This window comes from Siphateles boraxobius, unplaced genomic scaffold, assembly GCF_051911475.1.
Source record: "Siphateles boraxobius isolate OS27281-9 unplaced genomic scaffold, OSU_SipBor_1 55, whole genome shotgun sequence".
In the NCBI taxonomy this organism is placed as follows: Eukaryota; Metazoa; Chordata; class Actinopteri; order Cypriniformes; family Leuciscidae; genus Siphateles; species Siphateles boraxobius.
In genome coordinates this window covers 3,365,597-3,393,557 of record NW_027509181.1, presented here as the reverse complement: position 1 = coordinate 3,393,557, position 27,961 = coordinate 3,365,597, and the positions used below count along the sequence as shown (strand labels likewise).

The window sequence follows — 27,961 nt, the reverse complement described above, 5'->3', positions numbered from 1 at the left end:
TTTCAAGACCCTTGCAGACAAGCACAGCAAAAGAATCAAAAACCAAAAAGCCATTGAAATAAATATGCATTTTGTTGTTTATGAAAAGCACACTAAGGTACACACTTAGACACATATGCTGAGACGAATGCCACTAAAGAGCTACATGACATTTATCAGTACTGAGGTCATTTTGTTATTTTTTGAAGTAGATAAACTTACAGCTTTGCTATAAGTAGGGGCAACTTCTCAAATCTATATAAATGACTGGATTGTTCATTGTGTGTTAAACTGCCAGCAGATGGTAAAGCCACCGGAAGTGTTCGATCGGCCATATTGGTATCCCCTACTGACAGAGTGCATCATTAACTTACAGCCAAACCCTTTGCCTAAAATCACCCGATTTGCTGTGTATCAGTAGGACATGATTAGTTTTTATGGATATATGTATGTAAATGAATTACTTCAGACGTCATCTGTAATGTTTATGGTCTTTTCGGGCAGGATAAGTGATGTATAGAAATTGTTAAGGTGGGTGTGTACACTGCCGACACAGGTAACTGACCTACACAGAATACATTTCTTAATGAACGTAATTATGATGCTGGAAATATTAAGAATGAATAGCAAAATATACAATTATTTTCACAATACATTCAAACACCTAATATTATATTGCACTATATTGCATGAAAATCCAAGGTTTACCATGCAGCGTCTTGCTTCGGAGCGACAATAAATGCATGGAAATAAAGCATAATGTCTTTAAATCTATACAGAGCCAGCGTTATTTCTCCAGGAGACCAGGAGACGTTGGGATATCTTTCAAGTAGAAGTTACTATTTATTGAGAACTCGCTGTTGCATTGCTGTAGTCATCCAAGTCTAGTCTAAGGCAGTATACATTGTAGTTTATATACATTCCAAGGGGGAGGGATTTACATAGAGGTGGCATGTAAATGAAGTACATGAGTCAGCTCGTTTACAGAAATTTCCCCAGCCCTGATCTCATCAGCATAACAGTGTCATTCAAATGCAAAGATGCTAATCCAATCAGCCTGACTATTCAACGACTGGGACAGGGGCTCTGAGAGCCATTAAAGACTCTTAGGGTGGGAGTCTCAGTAATCTGACTCATTTAACTTACAATAGAGAGAACAGGACTGGCAGGAATCTCTTGCTGGAAACTGTGATATAATCATAATTTATACCTCAAATGCTAAATTAAATGTACTCTACCTAAGTTTTCCATGTTATGTTATGTAAGGACATAACATCAGAAGATCTTAAACAGATTCTTAAATTTGTAATCCCACAGTCCCCTCTTTGAGAGTTCTAATAACTCTCACATAATACAAAATACAAATTTAGACACTTAAAAGTTCATTCTTGTAACCTGTGATTGTTACAGGCGTGCATGCTGACACAGAAACAAACATGCAATTAGGGTCAGTGAAGTTCTTACGGGTAATAGTCTTTTCTGGTTGGAGCTGTCATTTTCTCGTGAGAGGCGTGAGTCATTTGTTGAATGAAACACTTGATACTGTGGACACATAGATAGTACGCCAGTAGAAGAAACAACAGCAGAATTACTATTTCCTTGATCTACAGCCAGGGTTTACCTAACGAGTTTCCGAACCATGAAGAATTATCTTCAGTCATCTGGTGTAATTTTGCTGAAAGATCAAGAATGCCTTGTTGGATTTTCTTCAAGTTCTCTGTTGGATCCATTAACCCGGTGCAGCACTCAGGGCCAATAATGGTGCAGGCTCCCCCTTGCGTTGCAAGAATGTAATCCAAGGCCACTGTAGCGATTCTTAGCTCAAATAAAGGGAATATAAGATCATGGATATGATCAGTGAATCAACTACAGTTTATAATATTACCCTTAACCTGTTAAGCTGCAACACCACTTTTGAAAAATCCCCAGAAATGGCATACCCAAACTAAAACATATACAGTAGAGTTGAGCCGGATACTCGGCTGAAACGAGTATCCGGTACGGATAAAGCACTTTTGCCGAGTACGAGTATAATACGAGTAATACGAGTCAATATCTGTGCTCGGATTGAATAAAAATCCTCATTGGGTAGCTGACTGTGTCTGCGTTCTGTGATAGACTAGTCACAACGCCCCTCCCCTACACGCATACAGATTTGATTTATTGTGCTGCTGTGTCCCGCTCTGCTCACTCACACACAGAACACTCTCTCCCTCTGTCTCTCCCTCAGTCACTCAGGTTCGCGGGTCTTTTTTCCGTTAACGTTTAGGGTTTCTTCAGCTTCAGGTTTGTTTTTTACTTCGGTTTGTAGTACACTTACTTATTAACCAGTAGAGTTCTGGTAAACGTGGGGTTTGTTCAGACGTGGTGCTTGGTAGAATGCGACTCGCGTTGCGTCTCTGCCAGTCGGAGTTTTTTTTTTTTTTAAACCGTTTGTTTTACTTCATGCACTGAGTGTCTGACACTTTTTGCTGGATTTCATTAAAAAAAAATAAAGGAAGTAGTGGTATAAAACTATAATACAAATGAATTAGCTAGCAACACACACACACACTCTCTCTCTCTCTGCCGGTCATCTGAGTTTTTTTTTTAAACCGTCTGCTGGCTCTAACCAGTTTTTTTTTTACTTCACGCACTGAGTGACACTTTCTTGCTGTATTTTATAAATAAAATAAAGGTAGTTGTGTTATAAATAATATTACAAATTAAGCTGCTACACTCACAAAAACACAAACCCACCCCCCCCCCCCCTCTCATGATCAGTGATACAGAATAATGAGTAAATAGTTTTCTAATCAGCAATAAATAACAATTTCTGAACAACCCATATCAATTGCATGCTTAAAATACCATACCGGTTAAAGCCCCGCCCATTTCAAGACAACCTGACCCACTTCCGGGTTAAATCCCGCCCACTTCCGGGTTAGGCCCCGCCCAGTCCGAGTACAGATACAGATACAGATAATTCATATGGTTAACAGATACAGATACAAATACAGATAATGCTGTACTCGCTCATCCCTAATATACAGTTCATGAACCCTTTGTACTAAAAGCACAAGTATGATCTCATTTGAAAGCTGACACCTGGCAGTTTATTGTAAATGTAGAATTAATTATTCTCATAATGAAAAAATATTTATAAATAGCTTAAAAGTTTTGTAAAGTTATTATAAATTTATTTGTTATGAAATATCTTCATAAAAATATTGAAGTTGGCATTGTATCAAACTATGAATGCAATGCAAATAAATCCACATGTCTGACCATGTTATATTTAAAATCTGAAGGTGACAAGTCTAAAACTCTGTATTTAGTTAAATGTTTTTCAAGATCATGTCATATGACTTTATTTTGATTAGACTCTAAAATGCAAACTGATGTTTATTGTCATGTTCTAAGCCAGTGTTTCCCAAACTTTTTTCAGTCGAGGCACCCTTTGAAAATTAAAAAAAAAATGTGGCACCCTACACTAGTGTTGTCACGATACTACTTTGATACTATACCTTGAAATGTATTGATTTTCAATACCACAGGGAATAACTGCCGTATATAGGCCTACTGTCATATAGATATTTTTTAATATTATCAATTTTTTTTGTCCATCCATTTAAAGTCTAGGAATTCATTAATTTCTTCTGCAGAGATGACTTTACATGATGACATATTTAATTAAGGCTTTTATTCATAATTCAGCAAAACATTGCTCAATTACCATTGCAAATCTCACCTAAATGTTTGCTCACTCAGTGTAGGCCTATTTGTGTTTTTATATTGGGATAATTTAGTTATAATTGCACAAGATAGCTTGTTTTTAATATATTTTATAATGTAATAATTTCACAGTTAATCTCCAAATTAATGTATAAACAACATAAAGACAGTATATTTTAAATAATGGTTTAATGGCATCTTTTTTATGAATGAAGCCCAGTATCACTGATACCAATACTGCTACTGATGTCAGGAAATACACGGAAATTGAATAAAGTTATCAAACACTTTACAGTCTTCACTGCATAAATAATAAATTAAATATAGATGAATCCTTATTAAAGCTACAAGCGTTCTTTAGTCAAGAGCAGTGAGTAATTTTCTCTGTTACCTGTTCTTTGATTCTGTTGTCACTGCTGCACTTGTTTATCTCACACGCGTCCCATCTTCTCACAACTCTAATTTAAGATTTTAACTAATTTAAGACTGCTCTCATGAGAATACTCAACAAAACGGACATTTTGTCATAACTGTGTGTTATTATTCGTTCAAGCACGAAAGAGAAGTCGATTCTGGCACGCGATGCGCGTCGTCCTGTGTCAGCCGGACATTCACAGACAGCGCGTTCTCTTTTGTCTTTTCGCGGTTGCATGGTTTAAAAGCATTTGCATGAATAAGAACGTGATTATATAATGTAAGGCTAGCCAAAGGATGACAGAAAAAAACGGATGCTGCGTAAATTTAAATCTTTTTAACGCGTAAAACTGAAAAACATTAATCGCACGCGTTACCGTTGACAGCAGCACGGACATAACCGATGTGTTTGTGAATATGCGGCAAGACGGACGTTGTGACAATGTTTCGTGTGTATTTGACCGTAAGCGCAACAAGCCATGAAAAAGAGGCAGCTTTATGTGTGGACACTGGGAATGAAGCACGAGAATGAAATCATGAGGAACCCCCGCAATTCAACGAACGCGGAAAACTTATGAGTTGCATTTTTTATTATAAATTTGTGTGCATTATTTGTTGTTATTAGACGCTTCCGACGATGCGAGATTGATGATACATTTATTTTATTTATTTTTTACACATTTTAGCAATTTAAAAATGTTTAATGGAGTTTTTACACGGCACCCCTGCTCTCGCCAGAAGGCACCCCAGGGTGCCGCGGCACCCCGTTTTGGAAACGCTGTTCTAAGCATCTATTCAGTCTGTTGTCTCTATTGTTTTGTGGTGCAAACGAGACCCATTCAGTCTCAGTCTCCCCTGCACACATTCACACCTCTCCAGCCTGTTTATGGCTCTAAAAATGTTTTTCTTTTGTCTTCATTATAATTACTAAAACGTCTTTATCTGCATGTTACAGCGATCTCTGGAAGCTTTGTTTATTTCGGGACTTCCTGAATGTCACATGATTATGGCACTTCTTCATGTGTTCCATATATGGACTGCATGTGCACAGGGCGCCCTCAGACTGCCAGTATGGATTGAAAACACAGTACATCGGAGTATCCAGCACTCATAATGATTACAACGGCCCATTTGGGTATAAATTCAATAAATATTATTCCTGTCTATATAAATCTGAAGTAAACCTATGAGAATCTATCAATATTTCTCCAAATCTGCACATTTTTTAGCTAAAAGTCCTGAGAGACGTTGTTTTGTCAAGCGCTGTCATGACGACCTCACAGGATTTTTTTTCTGAATGAGACCGGCTGACGCTCATAATTCATATTAAAGGTAACGACTCATTTTTTTATTACATAACTCCTGACACAAATTAATACATAACTGTCACTATAAGTTTCTTAGAATACAATAGTGGTCAAATACTGAAACTTGAGTCTTTTATCTTTTTAATGATGTATAGATAATATGTATAGTCATGGTAATAACTTTAAATCTGATAGTAACTTTGAACTATTTAAACAAAAAACGCTTCAGTGAGTCGGCGCTCTGTTAACGGTTAACAGGTTAACGGGAAGATTTCGCCAACGTATCTGTATGGTCAATTCAATACAACGAATTATAATCAATTATCCATACAGGGAGGCAAAATTAGATAAATTTTTATATCAATAATCAATTATAACGTGTTTATAATTAAACATTAATATATCAATTGTCTATATCGATTCTATTTTCAGGATAACCCCTAATGGAATTAATTTGTTATCGAATGGTTTGTTCGTCCAGCAAACTGACCATATTATCTTTTATCAAATCACAAGAGGAGCCATCCTTTTTTTTTATAGATTTTCAAGAGAGACTGTTCTTCTTGGCCATGGAAAACAGCTCTCTCTCGTTCTACAAAAGAAAATACTCTTTTAAGTATCAACACTTTGTAAAGCGCGTAGCTTTGATCAGACATTAAAGGGACTTCAATATGAGCACAACAGAGTCAATAAATGAGTATATATGGATTTAAATCAATTTTTTTAAACAATGAAACAATGAAAGAAAATGAGAATCAGACAGAGTGATAGAAAGAGGGAGAAGGTGAGAGAGGTCACGTAAGGATCACAGAATAAGCAAATTACCTAGACAATACATTTGCGAGAGAACCAACAAGGAATCACTATCGCCCTATAAGGGTTTAAGCAAATCTTAATGCTTTGAAAACTCAATAAACGAAATACTTGCAAATATAGCTCTCTTGTGTGGTCGAGAAGCGTGTGTGTGTGTCCTTGTGAGCTGTGCACGTTCTCTCGGAGTCTCGGTCCTTCGGAGCTGCGGGTGTTCACGTGAAGAGGTAGTTGTCCGTTGAAGTTAACTTTTGTCAGATAATTCAGGCTAAGTTCATTTCACTCGTCGGTGGAAATGAACAAAGGCGAATCTGAAAATGGAAAATAAAAACTTATAGATGAAACAAACAAACGAAAACAAAGAGAAGGCTTGAAGAGCCTTAAAGAAAGTTGAAGAGATTGAAAAGCTTGAAGAGCTAGTTGAAGAGAGAGAGAAACCGCTGGTCAATGGTTTTAACAAGGGTCCCCGTTCACACCTGTTGGAGTGAAACTGACCAATCGACTTGGAGTTCTGTGAGCGGGAAACTTGTTCCTTTGTCTTGTCCGACCATATTTTGCATAGTTTATGACAGTGACAGAAACGTTGTCAGTCTTACTCCAGCGATGGTAAACATAGTCAAATACATTTTATCACACTCTACTATATGGATTCCGCTGAGGCAAACCGAGAGGTTTACATCTATACTAAGGATGATGTGTTTGGCACATCCAACAACAGAGTTACTTTCATTTGCATGATTCTAGGCATTTAGAGTTTATCTAACACATCTAGAGAGGTCATAACTATACTACAATGAAAACAGAACATATTGGTATACATGAATATATTTTACCCTTGTCAGAACTACTTATTTCTGACTTCAAATGTGAGGAATGTCTGTGTGTGTGTGCGTTTTCAGCCCAGAGTTCTTTCCTGTCGGGAAGAGTGGTGTTGGGGCGATAGGAATTCGTTCGAGTTCGAGGCTGTTGGTTTTTCTCTTGCGTATACCACCAAAGTGTCAGTGGGGCAATTAGGACTCAGACTCTGTGGTGCCAGGCCTGAGTTACGAATCAGAGTCAGAAAGGTTAGAAGCATTTTCACATGTATAATTGAATGAGTCATCCTGACACAGTCCAGATACGCTACACCACTCTGTTTTGTAAGATCATTATCTTGTGTGAAGCGAGAGTGTCCGTGATGTTACCCAGGGCCAAAGCCGTATCATTGGCCAATTTCTGTACAGAATTCGATAAGCTTCTGACTTGATCAAGGGCCTGCATGACACCAAAAGACGGTATTAATGCTCCAAGATTTCTTGAAAACATAAACCAGGGTGCACCTGCCATTGAATTTGCTGGGTAGCATGTTGTAGACAGAAGTTCCACATATCCAAAAAGTGCCAGTCGATGGAGGAATCATACACCACTGATTTATTGCAAAGAGTTTCGGGAGGGATGGTGTCCTAAGGAGACACCCTTCTAAGTAGTTTTCCTCTTTTCCTGCTGATGGAGTAATGTCCACATGGGATTATGTTCTCATTTCGATCACAAAGCTGCAACGTTCACGAGGAACTTCACCCAAGGGAGTCGAGGCTGGAGCATAATTTCCCATGCACCAAGAAAAAGTCATTGGCAAGAGTAGATCGGTCATGATGGGAGTAGCTTAAGTTAGGTTGCAGGATGGTAATCCAGGAATGCAACACGGAAAAGCTGGGGGAGTTGTGATATTGTGACATGTATTCTTGTTGGAGATGGGGTGTGCCACCTATGGGATTCCTGCTCCTACTGAAGGTGGGTGTGGCATGCAAACATTCTTTTCAGCAAACAAGGCGTTTTTTTGACATATTCATCAGCTGTAAGATTGTTGTTTCTGGAGTCCACAATTTGTGCGATCTCCATGATGGTTAGTAGTACGACAATTTTGATCATGTTGATGGATGACTGAAGGTTCCGTATGTGAGTCACTGCGTTGTGTATTTTTTTTTCTTTTGTGATAGTTGGCTCGGCAGTGGGTCTAGTCATTTTATTGCGGTTGTGGCTTTATACGCAGTTGAGGATGTTTGTGAATATGGGTCTCGGGGCAGCCATCAAGTGGTATCTGCACAGAATAAGAAAGAAAACAAAAGACGACAGAGCAGTATTTGTTCAAACATTAGGGTTGTATCCTTTTCCGAGTCTGCTATTGTTGTTCCTTCTTTCCTTATTTCTTAATTCCTGCGACACCTAAAGAACAGTGAGGTAAGGATGGACTAGTGGATGGGGAAGGCCTATGAGGGAGTCTTCACCGCAGCGTTGGCCTCCGAAGCCTGTTGCATTCGGTTCTTCGCTGGGCTCCTCACTGGTCAGTGTCCTATTCTATCCCTGTAGGTGGGGGAACAACTTTACAGTGTGACACATGATTCCAGTTTTTCCTTCCCTGACACAACACTGCAGCTGCTGTACATGTAACACATCTCTTGACTGTTTCGGTGGCTACCTTTCTGAATTTTGGATTCCACCATTATTGATTTGAGAACCTGTGATTCATTGTTGCCGGACCACTGTGACCCAAATTGTGTATTTGTTGAGCCAAATATGGCAGCAGTCATTCGGGAGCGACATACTTTCCCCCTTTGGTCCAGCAGCCGGATGAATCCACGGTGGCTCCTTTGTCTAACCATGTCCATGCTTCATATAAAGAAACGTCTTTGTACAGATCAATGGTTGATTCAGGAGGCAGAATTGTCTTCTGTGCTGTACTACCTGAACACACTTGTACAGTTGCATAGGAACAAGCCTGTTACATCAGCAAGAGCATTAACTTTAGCTTCCGTAGTATTAGTTGTGAGATGTGCTTTCACTTTGATCACCGCTAATTTCTTTGGAAGTTTCATGGCAAACATTAGATCTTTCACAAATCCAGCATGCTTAATGGGGTAGCCAGCAGAAGTTAGAAACTGTCTGCTTTGCCAAATGACACCAAAATCATGAATTTCCCAAAAAGCATACCTGGAATCTGTGTAGATATTTGCAACCGATCTTGAAGCTAGCGTGCATGCTCTAGTTATGCTTATAGTTCTACAGCTTGAGCTGAAAAATGATCTGGAAGACAACCTGAAGCTATTAATAAGTAGGAGAAATTCTATTTTTAAAAATGAAATTTTTACCTGTTTAATTGTTTGAGACTTTGCATTGTAAGAATGTACAGGAAGACTTCAGATATGAAAACACCGACTTGTTAGATACTGTTTTCTCATTGAAATCAGATGATTTCCTATTAATTCAATAGAATGTGAGGGAATATTATATAGGGAATACCAATATGGCGCATTGGCTTCACTTTTTATGATGTCATGAGCAATCCAGTCATTTATGTAGATCAGTGGTCTATATATCTAGAGTGGTGCAATGGAGGTTGCTTGACCTTTTTTGTGCGTGTGTGATTATCTCCATGTACTTTTGTTATTTTTATTTTACTTGGTTTAACCTCAGCGGCCGTCTTTGTGCCATAGTACAAAACAAATTTTGGATATACAGATGTTATGTTATAAGGGGGGGGGGGGTATTATCTCTAGAGCACATTACAAGGTGCATGTATATACATAAACATTTTGCACAATCTTAGATTTAGATTTCACCTGATTTCATCAGGATTCACCTGCCAGTCGGCCATTGTGATGATTGTCGTCCGATGATGTTCACACAGGGACTTCATCCGACGAAAAGGGGGAATATGTAGCGACTGATCGAATCCTGTTTTCCTTTCACTACTGAACAAATATGAACACATATATGTTTAATTCACAAAACCTTGAATCATGTGAAATGGTGCCCCAATGTCTGCCAGCAGGTCATTGAATAACTCCATTTATGACGCATTGCGCAATCAAGAAACAGGTCCCCGTTGTTCTCGAAACCCTCACTTGGTGCACACCACGGATGGACAGTATACCCTAAGGATACCCACACACACACACCACACATACCCGCACACAAACGTCCTTTGTGTGCAACTTAGGATAGGAATGTCCTTAATGTATATAACACAGAATTGTATCTGACCTTCCTGCATGCATGCATATCTAATTAGTTTTGTCTTATTCTATAGATGTAATTGGAGACTGGTCTGTAACTTCAAATCTTAAGTGTATTTCTAAAGAAAGATTACCTAACAGGATCATCTTCTGTAACTCTCCCTCTTGCTAGGTCATAAAAATTTATGAACCCCAAAAGGAATTCCAAGGGAATCACAGCGCCCACTTGAATTCTGATAAAGAAAGAGGAATAGACTCTGCAATCTTATATTTTCTATAAGTATAACCACTTAAGAAATGTATAAACATGAATTTGATCATTCCTAGGTCATGGTAGCCGGTATTATGGCTTTATAGTCATGTGAGTGAACATTAAATGTGTGTAATTCTGCATATGAATGTAACTTTATGTTTCTTCTACTCTTTCCGGCCATTCTTGGTACCTGTTTGACCGTCTTGTTTTGACTAAACAAGTCATACATGGGATATTACAGTAAAATGTATTGTTCTGTGTGTACAATCTTTCTGGCTAGAAATGACAAAATGTTATACCATCATAAATTATCCTGACAAGACAAAGAAGAACTTTTCCCGCTCGAGATGCTCTAAGATGATTGGTTCACATACGCGAAGCAGGCGTGAACCCCTCCTCTCCATAAGAGACTGACACAGAAGTTTCTCAGAGAGCACTTTCCCTGTGAGAGGTTTCCGGTCCCATGGCTCCTTAGGGAGCTTTACACCGTGTTTCTTTTCTTTTCCTTTCTTTACTAAGTTTTATTTTCATTTTCGCCTTTCCCTCCCGAGGGAGATGAACTCTGAACTATTTCCTTGGTAACTTCACGTTCGGTGAACCTTTAAAACTTCCCGCGAGTCTGCTCGCCCCGGAAGACACGAGAGAACAAGCCTATAGCGCCAAAGGGCAAACACGCATACGACTCTGCGTTCTTCAGCAACACAAAGAGAACCATACGCAAGTATAGGTTATTGATTTGATTTGATTGATGTGATTTCTTGTTGCCTCTCTAAGGGTTACGTTGTCTGTGATTTTTGCCATGCTGCGATCACCTGACCGTTAGTTTCACTTTCTCATCCTCTTACTCTCTCTCTCTCCCTCTCTCTCTCTCCCTCTCACTCTCTCTCTCTCACTCAATCTCTCTCTCTCTCACTCCCGTTGTTATTCGTTTGTCTCGTTAGTTTTACTGTTTATTGTACATACATGTATCCCGGGTTTAAATGTAGAATTCTGTATCCGTAGTTTCATTTTATTAAAACCATTATATTCTTGATTGCTAATTGTCTAAAATGCTCATTTTTACAAAGTCAATGAAATGTTTGATCTAGCTACAAAGCTTTACAATTAGTTACTATTTCAGTAACCTAAATTTTATAATAACAAGAAGGGGATTTTTCATGGCCAGAAAATAGCTTTTTTGGAATTATAAGAAAGAGATAATTTTTGTTGAAAATTGATAAGTTAATCTTACGGCCGTTTGCTGGACAAACAGATTGTTCGATAACTAAATTAATTCCATTTAAGGTTATCTCATATAATCGATCTGTAATAAGACTATTGATATATTAATGACGAACCATAACCCATTATGGTGATCATTCATATATACAATCGATCTATTTTCAGCTTCGATAATTTAACTGTAATATGCAATATATTAATCATTCATGATTAATTATTAAATTCCCTATATATAATTTAAGCTAATTTAATGTAAGACTCATTGTCGCTACAGCTTTGGTGGAGAACGCAACGTATTTCAAACTTTGTTTTATGAGCAAATTCAGTTTCAATCTATGAGTATATTGTGTAGTCCTTCATTTTTTTCATTTTATGCGCGCTCCAGTGAAAGTCGCGCAACGCGATCCCACTGAAGAACTGATCGGCACGAAGCCAATCTCAGTTAAGCAAATTGACTATCTTTATCTGAGCAAGACGTAAATCTGATCGAGAGCGAGTTTCCTCTCTTCAGTGGTAAAAGGCCTTACATAATGTCGTTATTGAATTCGTGGTTAACCCAGTAATATTCAACAAAAACGGTAAACTCCTGGTCAAAATTGGTTTAGCTACCCAATTAAAGATCTTATACATTTAAATGTAAATCTAATACATAAAAATGTTTATGTGAGTAACAACAGACGGAAATTCCTGTTGTTTCACATCTGCGTGTTTTCACAGCGAAAAAATCCTGTTTCACGCTCTTGTGCAGTACAGAACGGAAAGATCCACAGAGATCTGCTTTTTTATTTGTGATTTATTGCAGGAAATCAGCGCACGACGCGAGCTGAAAGCTCTTAGTTTGAATCACAGTAAAGTCGGTTGTAATTCCGCTTGCTAAACACCAGGGGGCGTCCTTTAAGTGTTTAGAAGTCTCGAGTTACGCTCCGCCTTCTGACTTCAGCCTGCATGAGCGCAATTACGCCATCTTGTGGCCGTTTCAGATAATGCTCTCTTTACTGCTGAATTCATTTCCCTGTGAATTAAGGGAATTAATTTCCCTGTCTAAATTCTCAATAATTATTGCGAATATTATTTTGTGTTAGACAAATTTTTCTGCTTTTGACTGGTACATTTACTTTGAGTTTGGTTCAAAACAAGATTTGAATTAAAACTTAAACTAAATCCTAGCACAGCCAGAGAGAGCCCACTTAGAAGTACCCCACCTAGTTAATCTTGATTTCTCAATCTCCTTTCACACTTATTTTAATTTGGTTTTAAACCAGTTTAAATTTACGTGTTTGCCTGTCAGCCACTAATATCCATGTGGAGGAAACAGCGCCACCCTGTGGCCTTCCTCAGTAAGTCGGTATCACGTTTTTCCTCATTTCACTCTGTTTTGAATTGTGCATCTATCTCATCTTCCCCTTTTTGATTATTTTATAGTTATCAATGATACTTTACGGTGTTATTAGCTATTATAGGATATCATTCTGATTTCCTTTTTAATTCTTTCCTGCTTGTTTTAAATTTTAAATTTAAACAAGTTTTGAATTTTGAATTTGAATCAAGTGTTCTGTTTACCCAGGCAAAGCACAGAGAAGGAATACGCCCCCTTGTGGTGAAAACCCACTACTGCGGCCTGCTTCTTCTACCGTGTTTCAATCCTGTCTCTTCATATTTTTATTTTTATTATTTTTCCTCTCTTTTGGGTTAGGTTATTTTGATAATTACCAACATTATCATAATTCCCTCTTTTTATTATTATTTAGTAAAACCTTCGACTCTTATAGCTACATAAATAATTACTCAATTTGGTTAAAACAAACAAGCCTTAATTCATTTTAAGCTTCCCTTGTTCATCCTTTTGTTTATCTATTGTAGTACTCCCTTGGTGATTTGAAGTCATCTCTGGTGGTGTTCCGGCCAGCAAGGTTGTCCGACCAGCGTTACCAACACTGGCTGTGTGTGAATCTCGGTTTCTTTTATCTCTGTCCGTCGTTGCGGCCCGCAGTGCTGACATGAGCAATTTGGCACTCCAAAGGTAGTCAACCAGTCCAGCCGACACAAAAGGCAATTTCTGGGACCAGTACCTAAACCGGGGCCTAAAAAGAGGCCACTCCTTCTGGAGGGTTCTGGGGAACAGCCCAATTTTGTAGTGTTGTCTGGCGGTTGACATCTTGGCGTTGCCGAGTTGTGTTTAAAGTCACAAAGGCTGTTTGGGAGGGCGCAACGCGACACAGAGTAACAGAGGGCCGAGGACACCGCGGTTGAGTGTTTGGGAAGCGCCAGGGAGGTTGACCATGCCACTGGTTCTCACCGGAGGGGACTCAATTCACCGCAGTTAAACTAAATTTAATAAAACCCATTCCACCTACTATGAGCCACAAAATACTAGATATCTCCCGGATATTTTAAGTGTTTGGCCCATCTCTTCTCCAAGCCACACCTTCTTAGGTTGCTATCCCGACAACCCCACTCACCCCTAGGCCCTATCTTGAACCCTATCAGCGGTAGTAGGCTTAGGCCTCCTTATTCTCCCTAACACTTCCAGTGTTAGTATTTATTCCAGTTCATTTCAGACCTATTCATTTTCATTGTTTCCTTTCACTCTGATCTCTTCTATCTTTGTGTTCTGTTGTGATTTGTTTCTTTCATTTCACTTAGAGACAGTAACCTGTGAGAGCCACCAAGGAAGCTAAATAATAGAATAGAGTGACAATTACGCAGCCGGAGTCATCACGTGACCCGCTAGGCTACTGCCTGTCAAAACTCTAGTTCGGCTCCTTCGTCGACCCAAGTTAATTGGCTCCGCTAACTGTTTACATCAGTTAGCCCCAAAATTCTCATGAACGGCATAGCCCGTATGAGTATAGCTTGTTAAGCTTAGAACGAACTTGCATTGGTTTCTTTGTGTGTGTGCTGTGTTTCTCTCATCTACAGTGAGCCAGTATGTCCCGTTCATCCAGCCCTGCCATCTATTGAGGCAACCTTTCGACATGGTTGAAAGCAATGACGACCCCCTTCCTGCCCAAGGACGCCAGTAATCTGCAGCATCTGAGCCAAACGCAGCTGGACACCGAGCTGGACAAGCTGATAGCCCTGGATCCAACCCAGAGCTACAACTACAAAGACTGGGCCAGAATCGACGGAGGCATCGCACACAACCTCGCCGCCCAGGCAAGGCTCAGCGAACGGAGTAACATCAACCTGGAGCAGCAAGCAGCAGCGCTTCTGCTTCAAGCGGAGGAGGCCCGGAAGGACCAGGCCCGAACCCAGAGTCGTCTTGATCAGCTCCTCCTCGAGACCCAGAACCAGCGCGAGAAAAAGGATGACACAGATCCAGAGCTACAGAAAGAAGTAGAAAGACTTAAAAATGCCCTGCAAGATCTTCGCCTCAACACAGACCACCGAGAACAGTTGGAAAGAGAAGCCAGAGTGGAACTCGAGGCAAAACTCCAACAAAATGATGCCCTCCTAGAGAGAGCAGTGACTGAACTCAAAGAAAGTGGCGCTAAAGCCAAGGCCTGCAAAAACCACTTGCACGCAGCCCGAGCTAAAATCCATGAGCTTACTCAGCAGAGACACGATCTAAAAAACGAACTTGACATTGTTCACAGAGAGCTGAAACACTCTTATAGACTGCAGAATGACCGGGAAGGGGAAACGCACACCACAAAGTTTCCCCTAACCAGCCGGTCCGTACCTTTCAGCCACAAACTCAAAGCTGAAAGGGGGGTTAAAAGCCCATTGCTCAAGATGTCACCAGCCAGTTTCCAGACAACCCCTGCTGCTAACCACGGCATGGCCCCCAAAGAACTCGACAAGCTGGCCAGAAACATCCCTACGTTCAATCCAGACCCTGCAGGAGGTGATGACATTCACTCTTATCTACAGGACATTGACTTTCACTTGCAAACTGTCGCCAACTTGACAACTTGGGACAATTTGAATCTGTTAAGAATCACATCTAGCGGTGATGTGCGCAGCTTCCTAGACCGTCAAACAAAGACTGTCAAAACTCGACTCCCATCCACCTGACAATTGATTCTATGAGTCTGATCCACCCAGTGCACACCTAAAAAATGAACACTTACCCACTTCTAATTGGCAAAGACCTGCTAGATCACTTTGAACCTTTACAGGACTTCAAACAACTGAAAGTTTGGGCTCAAGTGCGGGAACCCCTCCCCCTCCAGTCACACAGGCCAACCGAGCCAGACTGTCAGGTCACAGAGTTCACGGGAACTCTCACAGCCAGCCACGGGGACACAGTTCCAGCACCAGACCAAGATTCAAGTTCACCACTCTGCACATTTCAGCTCACCAAAGACTCTGAATCCTTCTGCCCCAAGGTCACAACTGACCTGCAATTGAATGATGTAACCACTACTGACTTTGTACTTGCACTATGGGCAGAAAACTCAGCCATCAGTGTCTCACTATTCAATGCTCTCATTAAGACACACCAGACCTTCCTTCTGCCAGCAAGCGCACCCGTTTTCCTTTAAACACGTACCCATCAACCATGATGACGGCCAAAGGTGTCTGCGCTTTGAACCTGAACTGGAACCACTGGTGTCTGACCCATTACTTCCTGGTCCTTCCGGACCCGCCCCATGATGTCTACATTGGAGTAGACATCCTGACTCACCTCAAGGCTCATGTGGACATCATTAATGAGGTAGTGTGGGCCCCATTGACTTTACAGCCCCCTGTTGTTCCAACCAACACTGAGAACCTCCTGTCAGGTCAGACCATTCCTGAGGTTGGCACCCTAATCAACGGACAGGACTCTGTAATACCAGCTTTCACCAAAGGGGTCGCCGTCCGGCTCAACATGCGTTGTGGTCAAACCCTAAACCACACGCTGGGGTTCTTTCAACCTTCACCCGAATGTGTTGAACTTGGACTCACGCTGGAAGCCACACCCCTTACTGAAGTGTCATCGCGTGTAGTCTACATCCTTTTCAACAACTGCGTGGAGATGGACACCACCATTCCAAAAGTCTATCGGGTGGGATGGCTAGTGAGCCACGACTTCCATGACTTTGAACTCACACTACCAATCATTGGGCCCATCCCATCTTCAATGATACCTGAAGGGAGCACAAATCACACAGTGTTCACAGCACCCTTCAAACTCATCTCCATCACTTCGGTCATGCCAATGGACAAAGACCAGGTATGCAGAACAGCACTGAGAGAGGACCAACACCTTGCAGTATACAAAGTCTCCAGACAGCTTGCTTGCGAGACTGACGACAGTGCTGCACCTCTGCCTGCCAACACGACAGACGACACACCAACAGAGGAGCCGTACCCAGGATTTGAGTCTCAAGTTCAGCAAATTCTAAAAGACGCTGACGCAATTAAAAATGATGCAGATCTACAAAGACTCAGACAAGTCCTTTACAAGTTCAAAGCATCCTTTGCCAAAGACTCTTTAGATTGTGGTCTCACCGAACTCCACACTGTGCGCATCCCAACGCACCCTAATGCTCCTCCCACTTTTGTCAGGCAGTACAAGATCCCCATCGTTTTACACGAACCGGTGCGAGAGATCATCGTATCCAGGCTTGAAAAAGGTGTCATCCGTCCATGCAACAGCACCCATTCTGCCCACATCTGGCCCGTCCTCAAACCAAACGGCAAGTGGCGACCCACCATTGACTGCAGGAAACTGAACCAACAGGTGCCACTGTCCCGATGGCCCATGACCCAGCTGGAGCAAGAAATACCCAGAATCAGAGGAGCCACAATCTTCTCAACACTTGATGTGGCCTCTGGATTCTGGACCATACCTGTGCATCCAGAAGACCAGCACAAGCTAGCATTCACGTTCGGCAACAGACAATTCACTTTCACCAGGTACCCGTTAGGCTATGCCAACTCACCTGCTGAGTTCAACATCTTCCTGAACAAAGCATGCCCAGATGCCAGAATGAGAGGTAACCTTATCTACGTTGATGATGTTCTCATGAAAAGCACAACAGTGGCTGACCACCTGAAAGAGATAGACTATGTTTTGAACCAATTATCCACTGCCGGCGCCAAGAACGCCCTCCACAAAGGACAGTAGTGTCGAACCAAATTCAACTATGTGGCCCCACTCATCGGATCGCAAGGCATCGAACCGCAGTCCAGCCGTATTCAAGCTGTTCAAAACATCAAGCCACCCACCAACATCTCAAGTTACAAGCTTTCTATGGGTGCGCAATTACTCACGGCAGTTCAGCGAAAGCAACTCAGACATAGCGAGACCTCTAACTTTAAAAAAGACTGCCCTTCTGAAAAAAGACTGCCCATTTGTATGGACAGAAGTTAAAGAAAATGCCATCAATGAGCTAAAACGACACTTATGCACAGCTCCATGTCTGGCTTACTCTGACCCACAAAAATAGTTCTATCTAGAAGCTGGGTTCTCCAACCACTGTCTCAGTGCTGGCCTGTACCAAAGGCATGATCAAGACAAAGGAGTCGTTACATATGCCAGCAGGACACTTCTCCCACCAGAGACTAAATTCTCAGACTGTGAAAAAGCTCTGCTCTGCACTGTATGGGCCATCCAGAGATTCTCCAACTACATTGGAGCCCATTGGAGCCAGTGCTTCTGAGATGGCGTGGTCACCAATTCACGCATAGCCACATGGTTAATGGCCCTCCAGGGGCGCAATGTTGAGGCACATTATGCTCAAAATCACAAGTCTGCGCTAGGCCACGGCCTGGCAGCCTGCCAAAACTGCTCTGATAACACACCAGCTGCGACGGTGGATGTAGAAGAACCCCAACAACAACAACTGACCTGTCACAGTTACTTTAAAGAGAATGCGTGTCAAGGTATGCCCACAGCCTACATCGATGGATGTTTCTACCACCATGAGGGCACCCGTCAATCAGGTGCGGGCATGCTGTAGGTAAATGACATACCGTGCCTACCACAATACTTCAAGTTGGGCCCACAGTCATCACAATATGCTGAGGTAGCAGCCATCCTCATAACGCTGCACATCGCGTTGACGCATAACATCAAAGAACTCCTTATGTGCACAGACTTTAACTATGCCAGACTCAGTTTCCCATACCAACTTCCAGGCCGGAAACAAAATGGCTGTAAGACTTCAAACCACATGCCTGTCACACACCAACACCGGTTCCACGCTTGCGATTACATCACAAAACAAACAACATGATTGTCTACTGGAAAAAGGTGAAAGGACACTCAAGGCAACCGGGCCTTGACAAAGACTTGAATGACCAAACCCATACCCCCACCAAGCCTGGCGCACTAAACGACTAGCTGTGGTCACTTCAATGCCCGCCCACCCACCCTGAAGTTTGAAGTGATTACACACAGCATAAGAACTTTACAACCTAAACTGTCTACCTCACAGCAGTTTACGCTAGCTCCGCTGTTTACAAACACAAACATAACGAACATGCGGGCTTCTGACACAATAAAGACTTTGCTTCACCACCTCTCAGACCCCTCCAACCAACCCTTGACTGCCGTCTACACTCACTGACAACCAGTTACTCAGAATACGGCATGACACCAAGCACATGCTGCGTGCACAGAGCTACATTCTATGTGTGCACCGTCTGACACCACAACGCAAAGACGTGTAATGCAACAGCGCAAAGGGGGATAAGGCCAATGTACGTCCATGACGCATCATGCGCTGCAAACCACAGCACCAGAGCCACTGACAATACACTGAAGCAAGCGACATGCCAGCAGCAAGATGTGGCAAAACATGGGCCAAGGCAAGCTAAACCTAGTTGCCACCCATGAAATAAAAAGACTGCCCAGTCCAACCAAAGACAACCCTCGCTGGCTTTTTCCTTCCCCTTTCTTTCTCTCTCTCCCTGTTGTCTGTACCAGGTTGCTGCTGTGGTTCGCCATGCCGTGCTGTCAGCCATCCAGAGGACAGCTGTCACCGAGATAACAACTGAGACTCCTGATCACCGACTGCAGGACCTACACCCATCAAGCGCATGTTCGACTCATCCAGCCCCACAAGGCCTACAGAGCACACTACCCCAGCACCGTAGCCCAATACGGCTGGGCAAGTGCCCGATGGACAGAGGACTCCCTCTCTCACGCCAAGGCCAAGGTCGAACACATGTCCAACCAACTTGGGAAAGTGACTGTTACACAATCAGGACTCCAAAGCACCAACTAACACTCCAAACGGTTCCTGGGAGCGTTGCTCGGAGCCGTAGCTGCCGCCAGAACTCTGTTCGACACTGGTATGCCAAGTGTCCACACAGCAAACATAGCCACTGCGAAACGGCATGTGGTTGAAATCCAGACTGAACTTTCACAGCTAAAAGAGCAACTCACCACGCAGAGTGCATCTTTCCAAACCATCGGCAAGACATTGAGGAAAAACATGGTGATTCTCAACATTCACAGTGTCCTGGTGAATCAGACCATGAACTGCATGAAACCGCTGTTTACAGTGTTCCAGCATGACTTTGCCCAAACTCAGCTGGTTACAGCCCTGATAACAGACATGCTGTGGGAGGTTAACTCCTCAAATGACAGCCCAGCCACGAGTAGAATCCCACCGTACTTGAAACCCTTAAGCCTTGTGCTAACTATGCTGGTTTCCGCCATCACCAGGCCAACTGATCCTCTTACAAATACACCTTGCCTACTCTCTGGGTAGCGCCATCCTACTCTACGTCGATCACGAGCAGAGGGAAGTGGATGTGCTCTTGAACCAATCCATCAGCGAGTCAAACCAAGTCTACAGACTTAAAGACATTGCCAATTTCAGGTTTTTGAAAAGCAACACCCACATCAAGGCACACATTCCAGATGTGGTGGCCTACCACGACAGCGACACACAGCTGCACCTGGGCCCAAACCTGCACATGGGTACCTCACCAAATTCATTCACTATCTCTGCCCTAGCAAACCCTTCCTCAGAGACAACACTGAAGGAACCTGCGGGTTGCAACCCCTTGTCAGCGACACACGCTGCCCTGCCAAAGCTAAGCCTCGAGCCAAAGTCACAGAGACGCAAGCAGAGATTGTAGGTGACAGGTGGCTCGTTAACACACCTGTGCGTACAGCTACTCTCACTTACGACCAGCATGACACAACCAGCCGTGTCAACATGCTCAACCAGAGTATGTGGATTCAAGCCCCGAAAGGTTCCATATTCCACCTGAATGATCTGGCATTGTACCATCTTCCGAGCAAAGAGTACCAGACAGCACTGGAACTCCCATCCTTCAAGAACTACAACTTCACCTTAGATCCAGAACTGGAACTCTGGATCGAGGAAAGGGGGTCCCAATTCATTGACATTGCTCCGGTCAACACAGCCATCCAAGCACTGTATCGACTGTCCGTTCTGAACACTTCATCTGCGGTCCTAGCCTGGACCTCAGCCGACATTGTGCTGTGCATCTCTACAGGTAATCAGCCACACTCTGACACTATGCGTGGCATTCATTCTGTACAGAAGACTCCACCAGATGCGACACAGCCGAGCTCACGAAAGCCGTGCCTGAAGGTCTCAGACGGAATCCCCGGAAAGGGGGGGCCAAGTCAGAGACCACACCAAACCTCATCGAGCTGAATCCTCAGCTTTAAGATCCACCTGCCATTCTACCGTCAGGTTCCACCTGCCATCCTACCTTCAGGTTCCACCTGCTACCCTACTACCATGGTCCACCTGCTACATGACCATCAGGATTCACCTGCCAGTCGGCCATTGTGATGATTGTCGTCCGATGATGTTCACACAGGGACTTCATCCGACGAAAAGGGGGAATATGTAGCGACTGACCGAATCCTGTTTTCCTTTCACTACTGAACAAATATGAACACATATACGTTTAATTCACAAAACCTTGTATCATGTGAAATGGTGCCCCAATGTCTGCCAGCAGGTCATTGATTAACTCCATTTATGACGCATTGCGCAATCAAGAAACAGGTCCCCGTTGTTCTCGAAACCCTCACGTGGTGCACACCACGGATGGACAGTATACCCTAAGGATACCCACACACACAAACCACACATACCCGCACACAGACGTCCTTTGTGTGCAACTTAGGATAGGATGTCCTTAATGTATATAACACAGAATTGTATCTAACCTTCCTGTATGCATGCATATCTAATTAGTTTTGTCTTATTCTATAGATGTAATTGGAGACTGGTCTGTAACTTCAAATCTTAAGTGTATTTCTAAAGAAAGATTACCTAACAGGATCATCTTCTGTAACTCTCCCTCTTGCTAGGTCATAAAACTTTATGACCCCCAAAAGGAATTCCAAGGGAATCACAGCTCCCACTTGAATTCTGATAAAGAAAGAGGAATAGACTCTGCAATCTTATATTTTCTATAAGTATAACCACTTAAGAAATGTATAAACATGAATTTGATCTTTCCTAGGTCATGGTAGCTGGTATTATGGCTTTATAGTCATGTGAGGGAACATTAAATGTGTGTAATTCTGCATATGAATGTAACTTTATGTTTCTTCTACTCTTTCCGGCCATTCTTGGTACCTGTTTGACCGTCTTGTTTTGACTAAACAAGTCATACATAGGATATTGCAGTAAAATGTAGACTGGATATTACAGCCATTGTAGGCTGTGTGTACAATCTTTCTGGCTAGAAATGACAAAATGTTATACCATCATAAATTATCCTGACAAGACAAAGAAGAACTTTTCCCGCTCGAGATGCTCTAAGTTGATTGGTTCACATACGCGACGCAGGCGTGAACCCCTACTCTCCATAAGAGACTGACACAGAAGTTTCTCAGAGAGCACTTTCCCTGTGAGAGGTTTCCGGTCCCATGGCTCCTTAGGGAGCTTTACACCGCGTTTCTTTTCTTTTCCTTTCTTTACTAAGTTTTATTTTCATCTTCGCCTCTCCCTCCCGAGGGAGATGAACTCTGAACTATTTCCTTGGTAACTTCACGTTCGGTGAACCTTTAAAACTTCCCGCGAGTCTGCTCGCTCCGGAAGACACGAGAGAACAAGCCTATAGCGCCAAAGGACAAACACGCATACGACTCTGCGTTCCTCAGCAACACAAAGAGAGCCATACACAAGTATAGGTTATTGATTTGATTTGATTGATGTGATTTCTTGTTGCCTCTCTAAGGGTTACGTTGTCTGTGATTTTTGCCATGCTGCGATCACCTGACCGTTAGTTTCACTTTCTCATCCTCTTACTCTCTCTCTCTCCCTCTCTCTCTCTCCCTCTCTCTCTCTCCCTCTCACTATCTCTCTCTCTCTCACTCAATCTCTCTCTCTCTCACTCCCGTTGTTATTCGTTTGTCTCGTTAGTTTTACTATTTATTGTACATACATGTATCCCGGGTTTAAATGTAGAATTCTGTATCCGTAGTTTCATTTTATTAAAACCATTATATTCTTGATTGCTAATTGTCTAAAATGCTCATTTTTACAAAGTCAATGAAATGTTTGATCTAGCTACAAAGCTTTACAATTCGTTACTATTTCAGTAACCTAAATTTTATAATAACAAGAGGGTGATTTTTCATGGCCAGAAAATAGCTTTTTTAGAATTATAAGAAAGAGATAATTTTTGTTGAAAATTGATAAGTTAATTTTACGGCTGTTTGCTGGACAAACAGATTGTTCGCTAACTAAATTAATTCCATTTAAGGTTATCTCATATAATCGATCTGTAATAAGACTATTGATATATTAATGACGAAACATAACCCATTATGGTGATCATTCATATATACAATCAATCTATTTTCAGCTTCGATAATTTAACTGTAATATGCAATATATTAATCATTCATGATTAATTATTAAATTCCCTAGATATAATTTCAGCTAATTTAATGTAAGACTCATTGTCGCTACATGGTACTGAGAGACAAACCCACAACCTTTGGGTTACAAGTCTGACTCTCTAACCATTAGCCCACAACTACCCAATAAAACATTACATAACAAAAACAACTAAATGGAGTTTTAACCTGATAGGGCTAGGAATATTGACATGACCAAAACTGCATCCAACAAAATTCCAAAATAGTGCTTTTTTTAAACATTCAAATGAAGCCTAACAGACCCCTGAAACAGTACAACATTTCAACTAGTGCACTTTAATTATGCCATTAAAACCTTGATGTATTAAAACATTTTAATCAACAGATAAAGATGTTAACAGTTCTGAAGTATAAAATGTTAACTTTTTTATATTTATCTGAAAATAAACTATGACAGTGACAATAAGACCAGGTGCTTTAATTGACAAAATGAAAAGTATTTCTGTTTTCACAGAAGTTTTCACAACTTAGTTAGCCAGGGTAAAGTTGAATTCAAAGAAAAGGTGGTAATTCTCCGCAAGGTCGCTAGCAGTATAACATCACTAAAGCCCTGTATTGCTATTTTTGCCCATTGATTATGCATTACTATGCATTATAGTGCTATAGTGGAATACTGCATTAAGTTGCTAAACTATAAAAAATGCTGGGTTGTTTCAACCCATGTTTGAGTCAAATATGGTCGAACCCAACCATTGGTTTAATATTTTTTGTAACATTTTTAAGCCCAATGGTTAGGTTTGTCCATATTTGACCCATCCATGGGAAACAATCCCATGTATACAATCATTCGCAAGATTAAAAACTGAGATTGGGTTTCCCAGCTGCCAAACACAGCAACTTCTTAAAATATGTATCATTTAAAGATTCACATACTTAATACACTAAGAAAAAATTCACAATTTGCAACTTATAACTGTCGACCCACTAATTAAACCAGTGCTGCGTTACCTGAGGACTGGACACACCATTTTTAACAGACCAAAACATTACAGACTTGCGCAGACTCTCATTGAACTTACTTCTATCGCTTCTTTTGACAAGTGTTCCAACACAACTCATTGGTGTATTTCAGACCAATTTCCCTCTGGATTTTGCGTGTGAAGCGCTAAAATATGGAACATGCAGCGCTCTTTCATACAGATTTAGTACGGAGCATGTTTTTTTTTTTATTTTAAATGTGCAACGATTCCATAATATATGTGCTTGGTGTTATCACAACTTATTAAAAAATGTAGGTAAATATTCATATTAACTTACCATAAAATCCTGCCCGCTATGAGTTCCGTTAACCTCAAGTCTGAAGCCAAGTGAAGAATCCAGAAAGTTCGGCAAAGAATGAAAAATTGATAAACCAGTAGCTGGGTCAAAAAAACTCTACCAGCTGAAAGGTCTGTCTGTGTTCCACAGTACTACAGCCTACTTCTACAAGTAGGCAGTCTTGGTCTAATGGTTAGAGAGTATGACCGGTAACCAAAGGTTGCTGGTCCGATTCTCAGTACCGGCACAAAATTAATGAGGTGCCCTTGAGCAAGACACCTAACCCCCAATCGCTCCCCGAGCGCCACAACAAAAATGGCTGCCCACTGCCCCGGATGTGTCTGTCATGGTTTGGTGTGAGTGTGTGTGTGTGTGTGTGTGTGTGTGCACTTACTTGGATGGGTTAAATGGAGGACAGATTTCAAGTATGGTTTACCATACTTGGCCTTCAAATGTCACTTTCACTTTTTACAAGTCACACCTCCTGCAAAGAAAAAAGTATGGATGTCAAAAAAGTATGGATGTCAATGATTGAAACAATTTTAGTACATTTATTTTAAATAAGGTACATTTATTTCTATGTTTTATGTATGAAATGTTTGTAAGGCTAACTTACATTGCTTTCGAATCCTATGAGAAAATAACAGTGTAGCAAGGGTTCAGGGAAGAAGGAGGCGGAACCTGCGAACAATCAAAATATACTTTATTTAAAATAAAATAAACAAACCAAAATACCGCCAGCAGCCCCTCGCGGACGACTGCTGGCTACCGAAAATAAACATAACTGCCAGCAGCCCCTCGCGGACGACTGCTGGCTAAAATAAAATACAAATACAAAAACCAAACACAACTAAAATACAGGCCTGTTCCTCTCTCGATCATCAAAGTCGTTGCTTCTCCTTTATGCCTCCGCTCCTCCGTGAGAGATGCGAGACCGGTGTGCTACCCAGGTGTTGCTCATTAGCAATCGCACTACCGGCCTCGCGCCGTTCTCTCACGTCCCTCGGCCGTCCTTCGCCACAAACAGTTATTAGTAAAACATAAAATAAATGATCAAACTCAGACGAAACTGTCACACATATTAGGGGAGTTTGAGATATAGATATACCTCTCTAAATATAATGTAAATTAACACAATGCAACTAACAGACTGTGGATGTGTGCAAAAGGTCTATTATTCACCTACTTACAGTTGCAGAATAAATTAATCGTAGGTGTCAAATACATCTGTACTTTTACGGTGACAACAATACCTGCAAACATTTGCTTTTGTATAATGCTGCATCAACACAGATGTCAGTATAAAGAAGACCACTTTTAAATCAGCCAGTAGCAAAAAATCACTGTTTGATTGTTCTTGGTTCTCTGTAGGAGCTCTATGATCATATGAACAGATCTTTAAGCTGTACGGCGCTGGAGGGATCACAGATTTATCTGGGTAATTCAAAAACACACATCTGCTTTTCACAACTATAATAGATAATTTCTCCCCTAAAGCAATAGTTCACTTAAAAATGAAAATTCTTTCATAATTGACTCACCTTCAAGTTGTTTCAAACCTGTATGTATTTCTTTCTTCTGCTGAACACAAAGGAAGATATTTTGAAGAAATATCAAAATATCTTCCTTTGTGTTCAGCACAGGAAAGAAATTCGTACAGGTTTGAAACAATTTGAGGGTGAGTCAATTATGACAGACTTTTCATTTGTAAATGAACTATTCCTTTAACTGACCCTAATTGGATGAGTGTTATGTCAAATTTGACCCCTATTTACTTTCCAAATACCCATTTCTAGTCTTATTGTTTCTGACTGACCAGTGCACACAATTGCAAAAGAAAAAAAATAGGATATGTGGAGATGCTCTGGAGGATGAACTTGACCTTCAGCCCACACTACCAATCAAAAAATTATTTCAAAAGCCTGTCTATGAAACACTCACATTTAAGCTTTTGGCAAAAGCCAATGATTTAAATTTAAAACCTGCAATTTTTTTTGTCATAGATTATTTTGTGCTATATTGAAATTTGCCTAATTACAAAAGTCAAATAGGTTGCAAATACTGTTTTATGTTGCATTTAAATGCTTTTTGGAGCATTTGAATAAACACCACACAAACACCAGTTATGTAACTGTGCAGCCAATGTTTTTTTTTTACACAACTTTGGGGTGTGAAAAAGTCAAATAATTCAAAAGAAATGTGTACATGATATATATATATATATATATATATATATATATATATATATATATATATACTTAACAAAATAAATTTGCCATTTACAATCATTCTTTTTTCTTTCTTTTTTTTCTAAAGGTCTGTCTGCCAGAGATTTGATCCTGAACTTTAAACACAAGGTAAAGGACTGGACTCATTTTAAATTCTGCTTCATCCTTTTGGATAATACATTTTTATTTTGATCTTTATTATGCAACTTATCTGACTTTGGACTAAATATCTGTGTTGTTTCTCTTTATTTGCTGTAGGTTCTGATTATTTTTAAACTGATTCTGCTAGAAAAGAAGGTAATTATTACCATCTCAATACACACTTTGTAGTAAAGTGAGATCTCAAGGATGACTCCAGTCTTAAATACACTCACGTTTACTATCTCCCTATAGATCCTGTTTTATGTGACTCCGGTGAAGAGATTGGTTGAAACTCTGATGACAGTCCTGTCATTGTTTCCAGGTAAAGATGCTTTAAAACAGGTCTTTTGATATTGTGCCAGATTTGTATTGGTGGGTAAAAAAATGTAAGCACTAATCTAATTAATAAAGAAATAGTAACTTTAACAAGATACTATAAATGTTATTAAATTATCTAAAAATACAAACAGTTCCTTAATAATCAAAGTTTGAATTTTGATGGTACTTGATCTGTTAATCATTGTATAAAATTTGTTAATGAATTATGTAAGGTCTCAGCTCAAATGGGAGGAACGTTTAATTAATAATTCCCAATTAATAACTGATCATACGGGTTATGAGTTATTACCTACGATTTTAAATTGCCCAAAAGGGAATATATAGTCCATCTGTATCTACATATGTATAGACAATTAACCACAACGAATTATAATCAATTATGAACACATATAATATACAGATAGGCTATATCAATTTTTAGAATGTCCTTTAAGCAAATTAACTGCTCCTCGCCATCTGTTCGTCCACCGAACCTACCAGCGATT

The 27,961-nt window shown here is 40.9% G+C and overlaps 1 protein-coding gene across 2 annotated transcripts in view; it reads left to right on the top strand.

Annotated features, from left to right (window-relative positions):
• avl9 (AVL9 homolog (S. cerevisiase)) overlaps window positions 1-27,961 on the top strand; it is a 101,240-nt gene that overhangs the window by 18,505 nt on the left and 54,774 nt on the right. For both annotated transcript variants that reach the window (XM_077205884.1, XM_077205885.1), the window contains exons 6-9: window positions 26,140-26,206; window positions 27,085-27,125; window positions 27,255-27,293; window positions 27,390-27,459. In XM_077205884.1, the coding sequence (XP_077061999.1) occupies window positions 26,140-26,206; window positions 27,085-27,125; window positions 27,255-27,293; window positions 27,390-27,459 (217 nt within the window). The remainder of the gene's footprint in view (window positions 1-26,139; window positions 26,207-27,084; window positions 27,126-27,254; window positions 27,294-27,389; window positions 27,460-27,961) is intronic.